The 17,943-nt window shown below is 39.2% G+C and overlaps 1 protein-coding gene across 10 annotated transcripts in view; it reads right to left on the bottom strand.

Annotated features, from left to right (window-relative positions):
* ARFGEF3 (ARFGEF family member 3) overlaps window positions 1–17,943 on the bottom strand; it is a 192,849-nt gene that overhangs the window by 94,159 nt on the left and 80,747 nt on the right. For 9 of the 10 annotated variants that reach the window (XM_028494381.2, XM_024122650.3, XM_055087479.1 and 6 more), the window contains 3 exons: window positions 11,279–11,401; window positions 7,963–8,005; window positions 5,748–5,826 (listed from right to left, as the gene is read on the bottom strand). In XM_028494381.2, coding sequence (XP_028350182.1) covers window positions 5,748–5,826; window positions 7,963–8,005; window positions 11,279–11,401 — 245 coding nt within the window. The remainder of the gene's footprint in view (window positions 1–5,747; window positions 5,827–7,962; window positions 8,006–11,278; window positions 11,402–17,943) is intronic. The other variant, XM_055087475.1, reaches the window with a different exon arrangement.

The following is a 17,943-nucleotide window of genomic DNA, read 5'->3' on the forward strand; positions in this document are numbered from 1 at the left end:
TTGTTGTTTTTTTTTTTTTTTTTTTGTGGTACGCGGGCCTCTCACTGTTGTGGCCTCTCCCGTTGTGGAGCACAGGCTCCGGACGCGCAGGCTCAGGGGCCATGGCTCACGGGCCTAGCCGCGCCGTGGCATGTGGGATCTTCCCGGACCGGGGTACGAACCCATGTCCCCTGCATTGGCAGGCTGACTCTCAACCACTGCGCCACCAGGGAAGCCCCCGCATTTGGCTTTTCTTCTTTATTTTTTTGAAAGCAGCATGGTTTTTCAACAGATGAATTATTTTTCTCATAATTATTACTATGGGGTTCTTCAATAGAACCAGATTAAAAAAAAACAGATAAGTTTATGGGATGCACATTTTTATACCTGGATTAAGTTTTCTGCCTAATCCACCAGAAAGTATTAAAATCCAGGTGGGTGGTCTTTCTGACCAATCACTTGACTCATAATTAAGAAAAATAATTATTAAATGCCCTTATTGAAAAATGTCTATCTTTCAAACTGTCAGTAGAACATCACAAAACTAAAATAACTATAAACAATAAAGAGTCTCAGTTTCTGAAATCACTGGAAATAAACCCAGAGAAAAGCTACAAGCAGTCAAGTTCCCTATGAGTACATATCAGCAAAGCGTGCTGCACCAATATGGCAACCCCAAGGCATCAGACTTGGTGACAGAGAGAGCTCATTGCCAAGGAAACTGGCCTGGGAGTCTCCTTGGAGACTGAATGCGGCAGCTTTTCTGTGGGCTGCTGCAGTCTGGAAAAATGAGTACTCGTGGCCTGGCACACATCATGTCATTAGAGGCGCACCGTCCATGCATGCCCCTCACTAGATACACATATGTGTGTGCACAGTGTGTACATTTCATATTTGTCTGACTATAGACAGACGAATCTGTGAGATGCACAGAGCAGAAAGGAGCCTAGAAACTAGCCAACTCTTTCAACATACACTAGGGAACATCTGTCTACTTAGGAGGGCTGTGAGTCACTTTGTCTGACCTTTTGTTTGAACAGGTTGAGCATCTACTGGTCTCACTCTCTGCTCGTCTCTGGATTTCCTCTCATGCCCATGATCCATAGAGAACAACTCTCGCGGGTTGACCAGTGGTCCATGAAGGAGCAGCAGGGCAGCCCTGGCAGGGTTACTGTGACAGCAACCTGGCAGCACAGCCTCGATTTCTGGAGTTCTTAAAATTTTGTTTCGCTTTGAACTATTTTGATTTTGCCTCCCTTAGAAACAGATTCAAATTTAGTTAGAAAAAGGAGAGAGAGAGTTAATTGCATAAAGAGGGGAATGGAGTTAGAATATACAATATGAAGGCTCAGCCTCACCTCATTGATTCCAAGATGCCTCAGTATAGATTCCTCTCTGACATTCTGTACTGAGAAGAGAGGGAAGTGGGGAGAGGGTGGTGGGAAACCAACGGGCAGAGAATGAAAAAATATCTTTCTAATCTCGATTATCCTTCCAAAAATTCTTGGATTTAAACAGCATCATGTAACTCAACTTGCCTAATATAGAGCTCTATTAATACCGCATCTCCGAGGCATGTGAGTTAACCTGTGTGCCTGAATGCATTTTCTGATTTCTCCTGAGAGACTGAATATATCATGAGTACATACCCCTACAGAGCTAAAGACCTGTGAGGTATATCGCCATTGATTTTGGGAATGGATATTGGGTGGGAAGTAATGACCATGGTGTGATTTCAGAGGAAGAGCCTACTTAGAAGGTAGGAGAGGTGTCAAGTTTAGCCAATGGAGATAAAAGGAGTTAAAGTAATAAAATCAGAAGAAACTATATAGATGTGGAAATATAAGGAGAATTAACAGAACCACCAGAGCGAGAGCAGCCAAGGGCATGGTATTATCTGACCAGGGGGTGTTAAACGTCTCCCAGTGAAGCTGCACTAAGCCTGCTGCACCCCAGCTTCTGCAGTAATAGAACCCCCATCTTAGGGCAATGGAACCATGATGGGAAAGGCCATAACCAAACAAGGAGAAGAGTCTCCAGAGGCAGAATTATGATAAGGAAATTGCTTTGAAAAAACAAGCAAGACTATGAGAATCCTATAAAAATCATTAAGCTCTATAACAATATGCCTAAAGCCATCTTTGATCCAATGTCCAATGAGAAATCCTAGAAAACCATATGCATGTCACGAGTTATTTTTTTTTTCCATTTAAAGCCTATCCCTGAATCATATGGTTTAGAAACGTTTTCATTTTTTCAGTGACTGATAGAAATGTATGACCTTTAGTTTCTAATACACATATGTGAGCATTTGTAACGTAAGTTTGTGCATTGTATTTTCCCAACAACCTTCAGTCAAATTTCTAATGTAAGAAACTCAGTGTTCCTAAATGCATCACAAACTAGAATTAGCACTGACAATTCTGAAAGCAAACAAGCTATTTTAGAGCTAATATTTATCAAATATTTATTATGTGCTGTGCAGTAAAAAAAAAATTCCACTTATACTGGTACTTCCTAGAAGATATCGATATGAGTGTCTTTAATAATAATTATACAATAAGCATAACTTTGGACTGTTTAAGGTAAGCCAAGTTATATGGTTGCCCTACAGGTGGGGGTCCCTGTAGGTGACATTAGAGCCATCCAGGTTTTAAAGAACCATGAACTGAATGAACCCCAGATGCCAGGCAGGTCCCTACTTGACTCTGCTAAAGGCTCTTTCTGGACCAATGAACAATGGTATCATTTATAGATCTACAGACTTGTTCTAACTTCTCCTGATGGCTATTTTTAAATTATTAATGGCATAATTACCATGAACTATGATTAGCACTTTTGTAGCACTTAAAACTTTTAGATTTTTCCCTTAGCAAACTACTCAGAAAAAGAGTTTAATTTATTAGTTTTCCCTGGTCAGCACAGTAATGAACATAGCCTTTATGTTTTTCAAAATTTCGGTGGTCTTTGTTTTATTCCCCGACAAGGCTAAGACCTGAAGGGGTGGGCCAAGAAGAAGAATCCTTGACAGCTGGCAATAGCCAGCTTCCTAGCTGCTACCAGCCAGCTATGTGTTCCCCTGGGGAACAGAAACAACTGCACAGAATGTTAACATCAGATGAGGACTCTCCACAATGATGATGTAACAAGATGAAAGTCAATCGACAATCACATCTGAACAGAATTTTTTTTTTTTTTTTTTTTTGGCGGTACGCGGGCCTCTCACTGCTGTGGCCTCTCCCGTTGCGGAGCACAGCTCCAGACGCGCAGGCTCAGCGGCCATGGCTCATGGGCCCAGCCGCGGAGCGGGGCACGAACCCGTGTCCCCTGCATCGGCAGGCGGACTCTCAGCCACTGCGCCACCAGGGAAGCCCTGAACAGAAATTTTTTAAAAAATCTGTACGATTACAAAAATGACCAAATATTATCCTCCCCTGTAAGTGACTCCTGCTGCTCCTCCAGTGACAACTCTGGCTCCCATCTGGCCCTCTTGTCAGCTAGATGAAAACGAGGATGCTCAATGCTAGAATTGCCCCTTGCTTTCTGACAGTTCCCAGTCCTTGAACAGAACCCCCAATTCCTTTAATCCGCACCAAATTACCTACCTCAGGTTCAAATCCTGTAACAATTCCTAACACCCACCCTTTTACTGGATGTCCTATCGTTCGCATAGTGTACAGGCTCCCCCCACTACTGCAGCAAGTTAATAACCCTGATTCTGTTAACCTCAGATGTTCCTGGTGATCTTGGGTTGGTGGGCACTGACAGACTTTTAGATTAATTTTCTCATTCAATCCTTACAAAAACCCTAACATGTTTTATATTACTAATATTATATATATTACTATATTATAATGATTATAATGCAAATTTAAAATATTTTGAACAATTATGCATATCAATATTAAAATTATATTATGAATATAATTAACGTTATTTTATTATAAATATTATTATAACATATATTATTAATATAAAATAATATAACATGCTAATAATAATTAATTATAGGATCAATAAGCTTAGGGTGGTTGAGCTCTTTGCCCAAAGTCAAGATCTAGTAAGGGGCCTAACAGGGGTTTTAACCCAGGTAATCCAACAAAGATAATGCAGTTGAGCCAATAGTAATTAAACTATGATTGTCTCTCAGGAGAAAACAAGCCAATGAGAAACATATTCCAGCTCTGACCTAACAGCTGGCTCTGCCAAGATGGACAGGAACTGGGCAGGGGTGGTGAGAAGTAAGCACTGGAAGAGATCTAAACCCCGGGCATGGATGGGTAGAGTGAATATATAACCTATCCCAGCCTGGACACTGTTGAGAGTAAAGGAGGGTGATTGTAATCATACACAACAGGCATAGCCTGGGACTGTCCCAAGGAAATCAGGTAGCACGGGGTCCCTATAGATGGGGTCACCGTGGCTGGTGTTAGAGCCTGCAGGTTAGGATGATCATCTGAATCCCAGCCCTACAGCTCCAATTCTCCATGGTCAGGAAGACGGGACCTGAGTGGGGCAAGGGAGCAGCCAGGTACATTCCATGTACATTTACATTCCCCCCGAGGGAAAAATAATGCCCATAACTGCAGCCTGCCTAGGGTCCTGGGGTGGGAGAAACTTGAGGGTGGGGTGTGGAAGAAGTTAAGCGCTATTTCGTTTTGGTTTGTACTACCTATGTATTAAATAAGTCTCTTCATTTTTTAAGTGCCTGATATAAATTGAGCTTAATTTGGTCAAAATATGCAGGTGACCTGGAGGAATGATAGACACATTGAAGTAGAGACTATCCGGCAACAACTTTTAAGAGTAGTTTTAAGCCTAGCTTAAAAATAATCCTGAGTTTATGAAGAAACAAAAACAACAACAACAACAAATTTCTGCAATGTTTCCAGCAAAGTGAGAGAGCTCATTCATGTCTGCAACTGGACTGTTTCTCGCGGCTCATTATCATATATAAAATTCTACAAGCAAAAGTTTTCTGAATTATCAATTACTCTAGTTACCAGTAAACAACAGTTTAATGTGTCTTTCCCAACTCAAAGGGCACTTCAGAAACCTACCATGTTGTAGAATGTTGCAGTTAATTATAATATGTAGCTGGTAGAGACTTTCATCTCACCTAGGCAAGTCTGGCCTTTTTATGATTTGGCTTTACTACAGATGCAGAAGTTACCAACTTATTGCATGGAGAGTTGGAGCAGTGGACATCACAAATGAACGAATATCACTGATTAAACTGTCATGCAAATAAATGAAAAGTATATAAAAATCAGAATAACATACTTTTTTTTAAAGATAGGTGTGTGTGCTCACAGGCTCAGGAGATGTTAGAAGAAATAGAAAAGATCACACAGCCCAACCTGGCCATTTAGCAGAGGAAGAAGGTGCAATAGTTGGATGAGAAGGCTCATTTGGAGCCAAAGACCTGGGACATGCCACGTTAGGACTAGCCCTCATGTCAACTAGCTCTTAGCCAACATTTTTTCCACTCACCTCCATGCTCAAGGGATGAACTCTTCCGCAAGGGATTGTTTTCCCTTTTTCTCATCAGAAAATTACAGCCTTCAGTAACCGTATTTGGTCATGTGGGCTTGCCCAAGATCACCGAACACATGTCTCAGGAAAGACAGTGAACTGCTCAGTGAATACGAACAGGGTGGTGGGAACCGCTGTCCCTATGCTCTGCAACTTTAAGTGAGGCTGCAGGCAAGAGTTACTTCAGAAATAGTCCGTTAACGAATCAGAGCACCAGTGTTGAAGGCACTTACTTGATGGCAGCTTGGAGCTTCTCACACAGAACAGTGAGCACAGAGACAAGGTCATCACAGAGGGACTCTACTGTTGACCCTTCAAACAGAGGAGGTGACAGGCATTAGACATCGGCGGGGGGCACTACAGGCTTCCTCAACAGTCCTTCCCATCTTCTGCTTTTGATACTTTCAGGACTGGAAAGATGATTTTCAGATGCTGAGCCTTCCTCAAGTCACCAAAAGGGTCACAGAAGAGAATTAAAGGACTGATTATCTCATCAGTCCTTTCCAAAGTAAAACACTCAAGATAGTCCAGGAAGGAAATAATAGACTATTTATTATAAGTAAAATTCATTCACACTCAACAGAAAAGATTTGGTTAATTTAAGGAACAACACAGTGGATAACAATTTTCTCAATATTTAGGCCAGCAGACTATACATGTATCCCTTATTCTGACCTCTTGAATTTCTGGGTCTCCTGAGCAGACTTGAGCTGTATCCCAAAGAGAGAAAATATGGTGGCACGGAAGAAAGATGGGCTTTTCATACTAGGAAACTAGGGAAAGGAGGCAAAAGAAGTTAGTCACCATCTTCACCTATTTTAGCTATTTGTCCAGCATCCTCAGGGTACATGGCCTTCATTGTTAAAGGAGCAACAGCCTAGGTCAGAAAAAATTCTCCTTTCAAACATGTTTGGGTCCAGAATCTAGCAACAAAACTCCCACAGAAGCACTGAAATGTATTGGAAAAAGGCTGAAATTTGGAATCTGTTCAAGTACTGGTCCAGAGTTTGCTGACTGTGCGACAGTGGGTAAACTTCAGTTTGGCCTTCGGCAAGATGCGATAAATAATAATGAAGTCCCAGCTCTGTTGGGCCAAGTGAAGTAACAAGTGGAAGCATTTGCTTTTTTTTTTTAAATAAAAACCTGTGGAGAGCTATACAAATGTGCCCAAGTGTTTGATGGATGTATATAATGAATGAATGAATGAATGACCACGAGGTCAGAGAGGATGGAGAAAAAATGGCAAGAGTGTAAGAAGGAAAATAAAAATAAAATTGGAGGAGGGCAAGGGAATGATAAATGGCTGATCCTCAGAATTTAATATTTTAAATGCAGGAACAAATTGAGAAATGATAAAGTACAATGATAAAAGATAGTTTAAAATAAATAAAACCCATAAGTTTTCTTGAAACTCAATTTTAGGTAAATTTCAAATGAGTCCATCAATTTTTTTACTGATATAGATTTTAAAGATGCATCCTTAACCAAGAGGACTTTGACCTCTTTTTTTAGTTTATAAAATCATCCTACTTTAAAGGAAGACATTATGGGAACTGCAATAGCCAAAAGAGGAAGAGACTGGTGGAAAATCTCGGAGCATACCACTGAGAGCTTCAGAAGGTGAAAGGATGCTGCAGCCCAAGAATGCAGGAAGATGTGACTAAAACAACATGCTCGTGTGATGCTTTAGAAAATGACTTAAAGCAGTCATTTTTCTTTCATTTATTCTTTTTCACCTGTGTGGCTGTTTAGGTACTTCTTTCTCTCTGTTTCATTCCCTGTCTTTTTCATCTTCTCTCTACCCCGCCCCCCCTTTCCCCATTATTAACCGGCAAAAATATCAAAGAAAAGCAGATTTTTTTCAACATTTTAAAAATTACTGAATAAAATTCAAAATAAAAATTATATTTCAGTATTTCAATCAGATAATTTGAAATTTTCATATCTCTTTCAGAAAACAATACCATCAAACATTTTTAAGAAGTCAAAGTGCTTGTCTGTTGTACGTGGACCTTTATTTTTTCCTGTCCTGTGGGTGAGAATGAAAGTTCCTTACCTTGATTTCATCTGCTACTGAAACTGGGCTGTCTGTCCTTCCCTGTGAGGTGACTCATTTTTCATATCAAAAACTCGGTGTTTCACAAATACCCTTCAGGTGAAATAATGAACCTGACTTCATGAAGACTGACGTAACTACAAAAACTAGCTTCCAGCCGGATGTGTGAAGGGTTAATTTCCTTGACACAGCTGGAGCAGGGACAAGTATGGTTGGCAGAGTGTGTAGGAACAGAAGGAAACAACGGCTGACTAAAGCTAAGCACAGCGTCCAAGGAGAATGGGGAACTAACCCGAGAGCTTTTACTCAGCGTTATATCCCCACCCCAAGCACATAGTAGGTGTTCTTACACCGGCTTTTTAAACTGAATGCACAGAAATCAAATCCAATACCTTGACTCCTGAATTCCTGCGGTACATCCGGGTTTTCAATTATCTAGTAAGGGAGACACACACAGGATAATTAGGAGATTCACGCAAGAAAAATCCCGACTGTTCAACAATGGAAAGTTCTAGGAAACAAAGTGTCATCTGAGTGCTCTGGGCTCTGCTAACTTACCTAGGCGCACCCTCCGGCTCTTGATAGCATTTCATTACTCATGGTACTTATGAAAAGGCTAAGATGTCTGAACTGAGTTATCAGTTCCAAAAATAATTCGTTCAAGAGTCCACAACCCCCTGGAAGTTTAAGCCCCACGGTGCACTTGATCATTCCAGGATGCTGCAGGGCTATGACCTGAGGCAATACCTGCCTAAACAGGTGCGTTCTCTTTGCACAAAAAAACAATTTGTCCCAAGGTCACAGACTTCACTCTGACTGGCACCTAATGGACACAGATTCTTAATCCTAAGAAGAATCAGTTCCTGGACTTCAACATACAGGTCCAAGATGACTGCGGGTCAGAAGTATCAGATTCCTAATTGATGGGGGAGTGTATTAACTTCTGACTGTCTGACCAGACCGACCCTCTAGGCCATCTCTAGGTAGATCTAGAGCTATCAAGGTAGAGACAGAACCTGGAGGGAAGGGAGAATAGGAAGGAAAAGACATTTACTGGTAGTAAGATTATTTCCCGTGGTAGGGATAATTCAGTTACTACTGAGCTGAGAGCAGGAAGGCAACCCTTCAGTCTCCCCACCTCTTAGCACTGGGAGATAAACAGAAGGCATTTCCATGCCAATTAACTACCAGATATAAATCATACCATAGCACTGATCATTTTTAAACTTGTTACAGGCATGTATTTCTACTCTCCTCTGTTCATAAATTTGCAAGCTCAGCAACTTCTACAGTGTTTTGGGAAATGCTATGTCAGTGCCTACAGCTCAGCACATGGATAAATATTAAGTTCAGAACAACATTTTCTGGAGGAAATCCATCTGAATCATTTTTATGGATAGGAGAACCACTACCACCTACCCCCCAAATATTTACATGTGGCATTTTTTCTTTTTAAAATGAGTAACAACAATTTAACAATGGCTTTTGTCATCGAAATAATTCAAAAATAAAGCTCGATAATAACTCAGGGTTTCTGAGGCTACAAAATCAAACTGAGTAATCTGCCCTGGGAGTAGGGGTGGGGAGGGGCTAGACATTAAGTTGATACATTTCATGCTAAGCTTTTGGCATTCTAGATTTATCTTCTTTCCACTGTATTTAAGTCTTTCTAATTCTGAGATGGCCCATGATGTCTTTCCAGTGATGGGTCATGCTAAGCACTATACACATCTTCTGCAAGTAATGCTAAGTGTCCCATGGGAGAACATGCAGACTAGAGTGAGCCTCACCATTCCGAGGGACCACTCCCCTTTAATAGCTTTTTTAAATAACCATTCTTAGGTGGCAAAACTTCTGTCTCCCTCTACTAAACATGGAAAGTGCTTCAAATATTAGCATCCTGAGAATCATGTTTTTCTGGGACACAAAAACATCTCCAGGGATCTAATGAGTAATAGAAAGGAAATTAACAGGAAACACTAATTTTCTATCTCGTTTGGGATCTGGCCTCCGGATGGGGTGAGTCCAGATGGTCAGTGATGAGGGAGACCAGAAGGTTGATTAGCCACACAGTACCTAGGACAGAGGCAGACAACCCTCTAGTTTTATCCAGACCTCTACAACTATACCTGTCACCATTGTTACAGAAGAGCAAGATAAGCTAAAAAGCTGAGTCGTTTTACTTAAAACCCCAAATTCTCCTACTTAAAAATTTAAAAATATAATGAAATAAACTATCATAATTGAAATCACTTTGAAACTACAAAGTTTCATTTAAATGCTTCATCTTAAAACATTAGTGTTATAGTATTTCCCATCATGTTGCCATTTAGCAAGGATGGAACATGATCATATACTAGTATCAGGACTCTCAACATCTTAGCTTTGTTTCCATTAAGAAACTTTTTTCTCTTAATGCTTTCGGCTTACAGATTTGAATTTCTTTTAAACTAATATATCTATACCATCATATGCAAAACCTTAGTATAAATGAAATAGTTTTTAAGAGTAAGCTAATATAATAAAAATATCTCAAGTTTAAACAATTTTTAATAAAAACTTGGGCTTTAGATATAGCAAACACAAAAGAAAATCAGTATTTGTTTTTTCAGATTAGTGGATTTAAAAAACACAAAAAACAAAAAAACACTGGCTGCCAGACTGTATATTAATAACCTGGACTGGGAGTCAGTAAGGAGACTAGGGCTTTTGTTCTGGCGCTTTCACTGATATGCTCATTAATTTTAGATTTCAATTTCATCTCTCTGGGCTTCATCTTCCCCAGCTGTTTTTCTGAGGAATAAAAGAATCTGACCGGATAATCTCTAAGGTTTCACTCAACGCCATGATTTTCTAAAAATCAGAAAACAGCTGAAGTTAAAAATTAGAAATGAACTCTTCATTTCTGTAAAGTTAATTTCTGAGATATTTTGGATTGCCATTGAGATTTCCTATTCTAAAAAATAACTAATAAAGTGTTCATATCAGAATACTCCTTGCAGATTTTAAAAGAAGTTTAATCTGAATTATTAGAGGCATTTTTTTTAAACACCAATTTTGAAGAGGAATCATCTCCTCAATTAACATCCCCAGGAGATAACATATACAAGATGCTGATTACATTTACATTTTTCCCAGGAATGCTCATTTTAGACAATCTGCTCAAGTTTAGAGCAAAAAGCTCGAGTGGGCTTTGATGACAGAGAGAAGACAAATTCAGCTTTTCCCTGATGGCACCAGCAGGTGAAGGAAACCTCCTGCCCCAGCCTTTTATTTCACAAACAGAAACATATACACCAAGGCTCAAAGCATGTAATTAATTAACTGCTAGTAATTTTTCTTAATTCTGAATTTACTTCTGTCTGTTAATACATCACAATATTTTTAATAAAATTGTTCAATCTGAGATGTTTAAAACATGATTTTAAAAGAAAAGTGAATTTTCAATTAATGACTAAAAAAATGACCGAAACCATAAGGAAAAATAACTCTCCAAGCTTTGGAGTGAAACAGGCAAAGATACATTTAAAGAGTTTAATTTATATAAATAAATGTTCTTCTGAACCAAGCCAGCCCTTCCTAATGTTTCAGTAGGAAGCAGCCCTGGCAGGGGGAGGGGAAAGCATATAGGACGTGGGACACTCAGCATGCGGTTACACAGAGACACTGGCAAGACCGGGATGAACGTGTGGGTACCAAGAGGCTCACCGTATTCTCCTGCCTTTGTCGTAACTGTAAAGTCAAGTCACTCAGCATTTGACTGAGAGTTGCCCGCACAGCAGTGTTTATACTACGCTGGTGACAGCTACATATGTATGTTTCAATGCACACCTGGTAAAGAAATAAGACAGCAACATACACGATCTGTAGATATCAGTTCATTACCAACATGCTTTGGAATTAATTGGAGAGGATGTTAAATCTCTCTTAAATAGAAAGTCAGCCTGATTTAAGACTAGTTGTCAATGAGTACTACTAAATATGTATTTGAAATCCCTGGGAATTTGTTTTTAATCATATAGGAAAAGTAATCTTTCCCTAAAGATTATCACTCTTAGAAACTTATTATTCTGAGCAGCACAGAAGAATGCAAATTAGTGATTTTTAGATATGCCAAATAATTCTACCTAGAACAAACTCAGGTGGCTAGAAATTAATCAGGAAAAGTTCTCTCCATGGCAAAACAGGAACAGAATTTAACTCCTGAGTTATGAAGTGTGGGGAAAGGGTTAATGAAACCCTTTCTCCTCTATAAACAAGTTTGACCTTGGATTAAGTCTCCAGCTGTGTTCTTTTGGAAACCTGATAAAAGTAGGACAGTTAGCTGTGTTACTAGGCAGCATGGCTTAGGGTAAAAATGTCCCCGATTACTAAGCTGCATCTGAATTCGGAGAACTGTGAACGAACTATAAAAACCTGGTGAGAAGTTTCCCTGGGTGACTGTTGTCATTGATCACACCCTCTGGGACCTCTGCCAGCTGAGCTCATGCAGTTGTTACAGATTATTGGTTCCTACATAGTCGAAACCTGGGGATGCTAAGCCAAGGTGACTCTGTACCCACAAAGGTGGCTCTCATCTTTTTGCTCCTAAGCTGACATTTGAGAGCCAGCAACTAGCCTCTGGACTGCAGCAAGGACTCCTGTGAAAGATAAATGCCCGCTGTTGCCCTACTTCTGTTTCCTGTCCTATATCCTGCTAAGTGAACATAACGCCAGTTGTGGTCTAGTTGGGTCTCGTGAGTCTGAATGTCTAGCTGAACATGAGAGGACTCCCAGATGGCTGCTGCATGGAGAAGTCCCAATTTGGAAAAAAACAAAACAAAACAAAACAGAACTCTCATTTGATGGTGGGTCTAGTTGGGTCTCGTGAGTCTGAATGTCTAGCTGAACATGAGAGGACTCCCAGATGGCTGCTGCATGGAGAAGTCCCAATTTGGAAAAAAACAAAACAAAACAAAACAAAGCAGAACTCTCATTTGATGGTGATGTTATGTTAAATGGCATGACTTTTCAGATTTTATTGCCTCTAATTCTTTTGGAAGCTATAGGAATGGGCATTGACAATAAATGCATGCTTTAAATTTGCCCTCTTTTTCCTCTCCATAAGATATGTTATCCTTTCCATTTCCCAAGCATATTTAGTCCCACAAAAAGAAAAAAAGGGGGATTTAATGCACCTAAATTATTTTTCTAGGAGTAACTCCAAGACTATCTACAATGAAAATACAGGGTTCTCACCCAAATGGCAAATTTAATTTGATGATTGATAACTGAAACAAGAGAGAAACTAAATGTTAACCTTTGTTGCTGCTGCTGCTTAAGCTAGACCTTTCTGCTGGGCCTCATTATAATAACCTTCTTGGTAAAATTAACTAGGTAAAAGTAAATATTTTCTAACAGTTTAATTTATCTCCTATTGAATGCTTAATATTCCAAATGAGAATTGAAAACTCAACAGTGTATTCGGAAGTTGGCTTAGATTAATTCATTTTAAGTTAAAAAATAAGAGCAAGTTCCAAAATATTTGTTTTTCAAACTACCATTTAGGGTATATCAGTTTTAAATTCATTTTCTTAAACAATCGTGGATTATAATGTACCTGAAGGTACAATTATACATACTTAGGAGAAAACATGTTTTAATCTTGAAAGGCTTTTACTTTTGCATGTGATGAAATAGTTTAAAAACTGAAAATACATCTGAGTGAGGTATTTCACTTTGATGAAATCAAATTCTCCACGGTGTAATTAGGCACACTCGTACTATATATACCTTAGGATTTAACAGTTTTCTTTAAATCTTATACTCTCCCAAGAAATCTTTATAACTGTTGATCTTTAAGATCTCTAAGCTCTGACATTATAAATTTAAGGGGGAATTTTAAGCCTTAGACGCACTAAAGATGCGAGTAGCTATCTGGAGAGCTGAACTCTACACTTAACATACACATGATTTTCCTGAATACTGAGAGCCATCTATATCCTCCCTTAAAAAACTCTATCAGTCCCTTTAGACCCAAGAAGGAAAGCACACATGAAGAACTGGATTTGAAGCAACACAAACAGTCCTGTAAACAGATGAACTTTACAAGTAACAAATGTATTTCTTTGAATTTTAATGTTACCACCATTTTTAATGTTTAGGTGCTATTACTACATGTACAACACTGGAAATGACTTATTGCAAGAGGCTTTTTATTAAGGGAAAAGATAGGCGTGTTTTGTCTGCTTAAAAAAAAAAGATTAAGGAGATCATTCTACTAAAGTTGGGAGTATAAATACTGAATATGACAAAAGGGTATCCTTTTAAATATAAAAATGATCATGTATCTGATAATATCACTCTCTTTAGGTACTCAGAAAGAAATGCTTAATCAGTTATCCTGACATCTTCTAAAGAAAAGTTCCTTTAACTTGCTATATTAATAATAAATTGGTAAATCCGAAAGGTTTGCAGAACTACATTTCCCCTTATAAACCTGACCATTGTAATTCAAGACCAGTGATTTTTCACTTTGTGAATGTTTTTCTTCCTATACCTCAGGGCAGTGCTAAGATGAGCACATTGAATCAGAGAAGCTCAGAGAACACCATGTCCAAAGTCAGGCTGAGTTTCTGGAAAAGGAGCTCATCAGTTTCTTCTTTTCATATATCCTGTATCAGTTCTGTCTCCCCATGCCCTTTGCTTTCGTGGTGCAGAACTGACACTTAAAAAGCCTCAGTCCTGCACCTCTGCCAGAGGCTCAAAGGGCAAGTCAAATACCTTGTGAAAAGCCACAGGCCCCTGATCACCAGGGAATGCACGAAGACACAGGGCAGTGAGGAGTTTCGTAAGGGACATTTTGATCATTTCATGCATTTGTGGACATCTAGCTTTATGGCATGCTAGACACAACTGAGGGCAAAAACATACATCATTAATGAAGCAAAACAGACCCCAAAAGCAGAAGGAACAAGAACAAGAAAACACAAGTTTGCAAGCCATACATAAGCAATACAAGTTTTGTATCACCGAGTCAATAGACTGATAAATAACAGTACTAGGTTACAACCACGGTGTAATCACTATTATTAAATATGAAGCAGCATAGTGGAATGTAGCAGATATTCAATATACATTAACCAAAGTGATAATAAATTTTAAAGAAGCTGCCACAGTAGAGGTTTGCTTTAGCTTTACAAAGTACGTATGACCTTCACTTTGTTGAACTGTGCATTTACCTTCTCTTCCCTATCTGAATGGGGTTAGTGGCATAGCTTTGTTAAAACAGTGCATGGTACTGACTAATGAGTTCTATAAAGAGAAGAGCTAGTATGTTTCCAACTGGAAAATTTTTACGGAGATGATAATTTATGGTGATAAAAATAGAAAGGATCAGAGATTAAGTAAGCTACAAGAAAGCAGATATGTCTCTTATATGAATGCTTGCTGATCACATTAGAATCAAAGGAAATTTTGATGATCACTGTAAGTCTGAACTCTGTTATATCATGACGACAGTTCAGTGGCTCTGCCGTTCCCAGGTAAACAGCAGTAACAGGTGGGTATGTGACAGGAGGCACCTCATCAAATGGGTCCTGTTGATGCAAACACACAGGCACACACACATACATACACACAGGCAGAATGAACTGAAGTTGTTTTATTATTCCTAAGAAATACCTGTGTAAGTAAATCTGATCCCATGCTGGGGTAGGGAAATTTGCTGGTTTTCCTTTTGGATCTCAACTTACAAGGAAATTCTTAAAGTGCCCAGGCATTTACGGAAAACTGACTGTGACTTCCTTCTTCCTCCTCCATGTTCTTCCTGGCTTCAGCTGGCGTATTAAAATGGCTTAAGACCCCTCAACCCATCAATGCCTGCACCTTCTCAGGCAGAGACTTCTGCTTTGTCTACACAGGGTCTACCAAACTCTAGCCTCTGTCCAGTGAACCAACCCAAAATGAAGTAGAGAGGATCTCTGCATTGCTCAATGTGTCTTCTAACTCCAACTAAGTTCTTCAAGAGCCATGCAAGTCAGAGGTTAAAGGAAAGTGGAGAATGTCTTGCAAAGGACTAGTTCACTCAAAGCCTATCTGGAATTAAGTAGCCAAAGAACAGACACCTTAGAGGAATCAAACCAGAGTCAGTAAAGAGACTGGCCCAAGAGGAAGGAAAGAAAGAGTTTCTGGAAGGAAAAGTGGAGAAGCTCCTTAGAATGGGGTTTCCTCAATCCAGTAGCCTCAGCTGGTTTAATGGGCCAGCTTCCTTGGTCGGTTTTCTTGCCAGGAGGTGGGGCTACCCCTCCCAGTCTTAAAGAGAACAAGACAAATAAGATGCTTCCAGGATAAATGGACCAAGTAAGTCATCTGTATACTTTTTTCTGGGTTATATCTGGAGACTATCTGCTCCTTAACTGTAAAATATTTTATTTGAGGTATGGCTCAGAAAAAATGCTTCCACATTAGAGTAAAAAAAAAAAAAAAAAAAAAGATCACTGAATATTTAAAGAGAAGTCAGCCCAATTAAAATAATACATTAGTGACAACTAGAACCATTACATCAGAATCTTTGGCAGCAGGTCTTGAGCTTCAGTGTTTTTTAAGTTCCCTGGCATAACAAGTGGAACTATTGCTGAACTCCATATCCTCGGAGGATAACGTAATGTTCAGAAAAGATAAACTGAGTATCAATATGTAAAGATACCCAAGAAAGTGGCATATGCCTGATGGTCACTTGAATCTACGGTCACAAAAAAAGTAAAATGCATCAATACTTCTGCTTTACATGTAAAACCACCATACAGCCATTCTCTAACTAAATGCCTTGGTAAAGGTCCAAAGTGGATAAGAATCCAAAGAATTTCTATCAGTTGCTATATTAATATGGCAAGATTTCACTAACATTTTCTAAGACTGAGGGTAGCCAGGAAGCAATAGTATAGCATAGTGGCTAACAGCACATATTTGAAATATAAAAAGCCTAGATTTGAATATCTAAAAAAATATTTCTTCAATATTGTTTATTTATTTATAAACAAATCAATATAAAATAAGTCTAGATGGCAGTGGGGGGAGCTTACTTACAAAGGAAGCATGTGGAAAGTGGAGTGGGTGCAATCAGACTCCAGCCTGGAGACCCCTCCCTCCCATCCACCTTAGGGCTTTCCTGGCCTAAAATCACCGGGCAAGCAAATTAACCTCCCTTTCTCTGGGATTCTTTATATAGCTTGGTTATGGTAAAGATTAAAAGCGAATGTGTGAAAAATACAATACTTACTGACATGCCCTAGGAACTCAACCATCAGTAGCTACCATTATTAACCACTGTTTTGGAATTGAGGGATGGAGGATGGATGGAGTAAAAAAGAGAGGTTCCTGAAAGTAAAAATCTTAAAGAAAAAAAAAATGGTCTTTGAGAGAGACTCTGCTTGAACTTGATAACATGCTACAGGATCAAAGACTGGAAGTTTCCCATGACTAAGATCAAACCAGCAAATACACATTTACAAACAAGGCTTTCTCACTTAGAAAAATCCCATAGAGCAGCCTTCAGCAGGCATGAGAACATGCTCCAAATCTTACCAATGAAACAATATCATTAACCATCTTCAAATCAGCTTCACAGAGATTCTGGTTATGGCACTACCTCTTCCTTTAACCCCAAGGCCTTGGCGATTTTTACCTCGACAGCTTTTTCCTACGTTAAGGTAACTAACTATCCTTGGAACACTCAACGCATCTGCTAATTTGGGCATAATAGTAGGAGAAATACTAAGGGTCCAGCTTTCAACCAATGAAGAGAATTTTGTATCCATACAGAGGTTTAGTAATGATAATTCATGAAATTACAGAAAACACATATTGGATATTTCATAACCGTCCAATTCTAAATTCGGTTGATATTTCTTATTCCTCCTGCATCATAGAAGATCCTATTCTGAAAAACTGTCATTATTGCAGTTTAATTAAGCAAGTTAAAGTTAGACACACAAATGAAGGCTGCCCTCTTATTTACATTTTCAGTGCTTAATGATCCTTTTATAGTTTCAGCAGTACCTTGGGAAAACAGACTCATTTTTCATACTTAAGCACACATCTCATTTCCTGATCAACAGGTTCCAGGGTAAACACTATTCTTGAGTAACAGTCAATGCAGACAGAGTAAGAAAGAAGAGAGTGTGTGGATTCTCTCCCAACATTTCCACAGGGGTTTTAAATGATTTACTTCAAGGTATTTTTATAAATTGTTTCCCTAGCTATATCAAAAGTGACACCGCAAAAAAAAAAAAAGGTTTTCCCTGGTGGCGCAGTGGTTGGGAGTCCGTCTGCCAATACAGGGGATGTGGGTTCGTGCCCCGGTCCGGGAGGATCCCACATGCCGCGGAGCGGCT

Source organism: Physeter macrocephalus, chromosome 10, assembly GCF_002837175.3.
Source record: "Physeter macrocephalus isolate SW-GA chromosome 10, ASM283717v5, whole genome shotgun sequence".
NCBI classification, from domain to species: Eukaryota; Metazoa; Chordata; class Mammalia; order Artiodactyla; family Physeteridae; genus Physeter; species Physeter macrocephalus.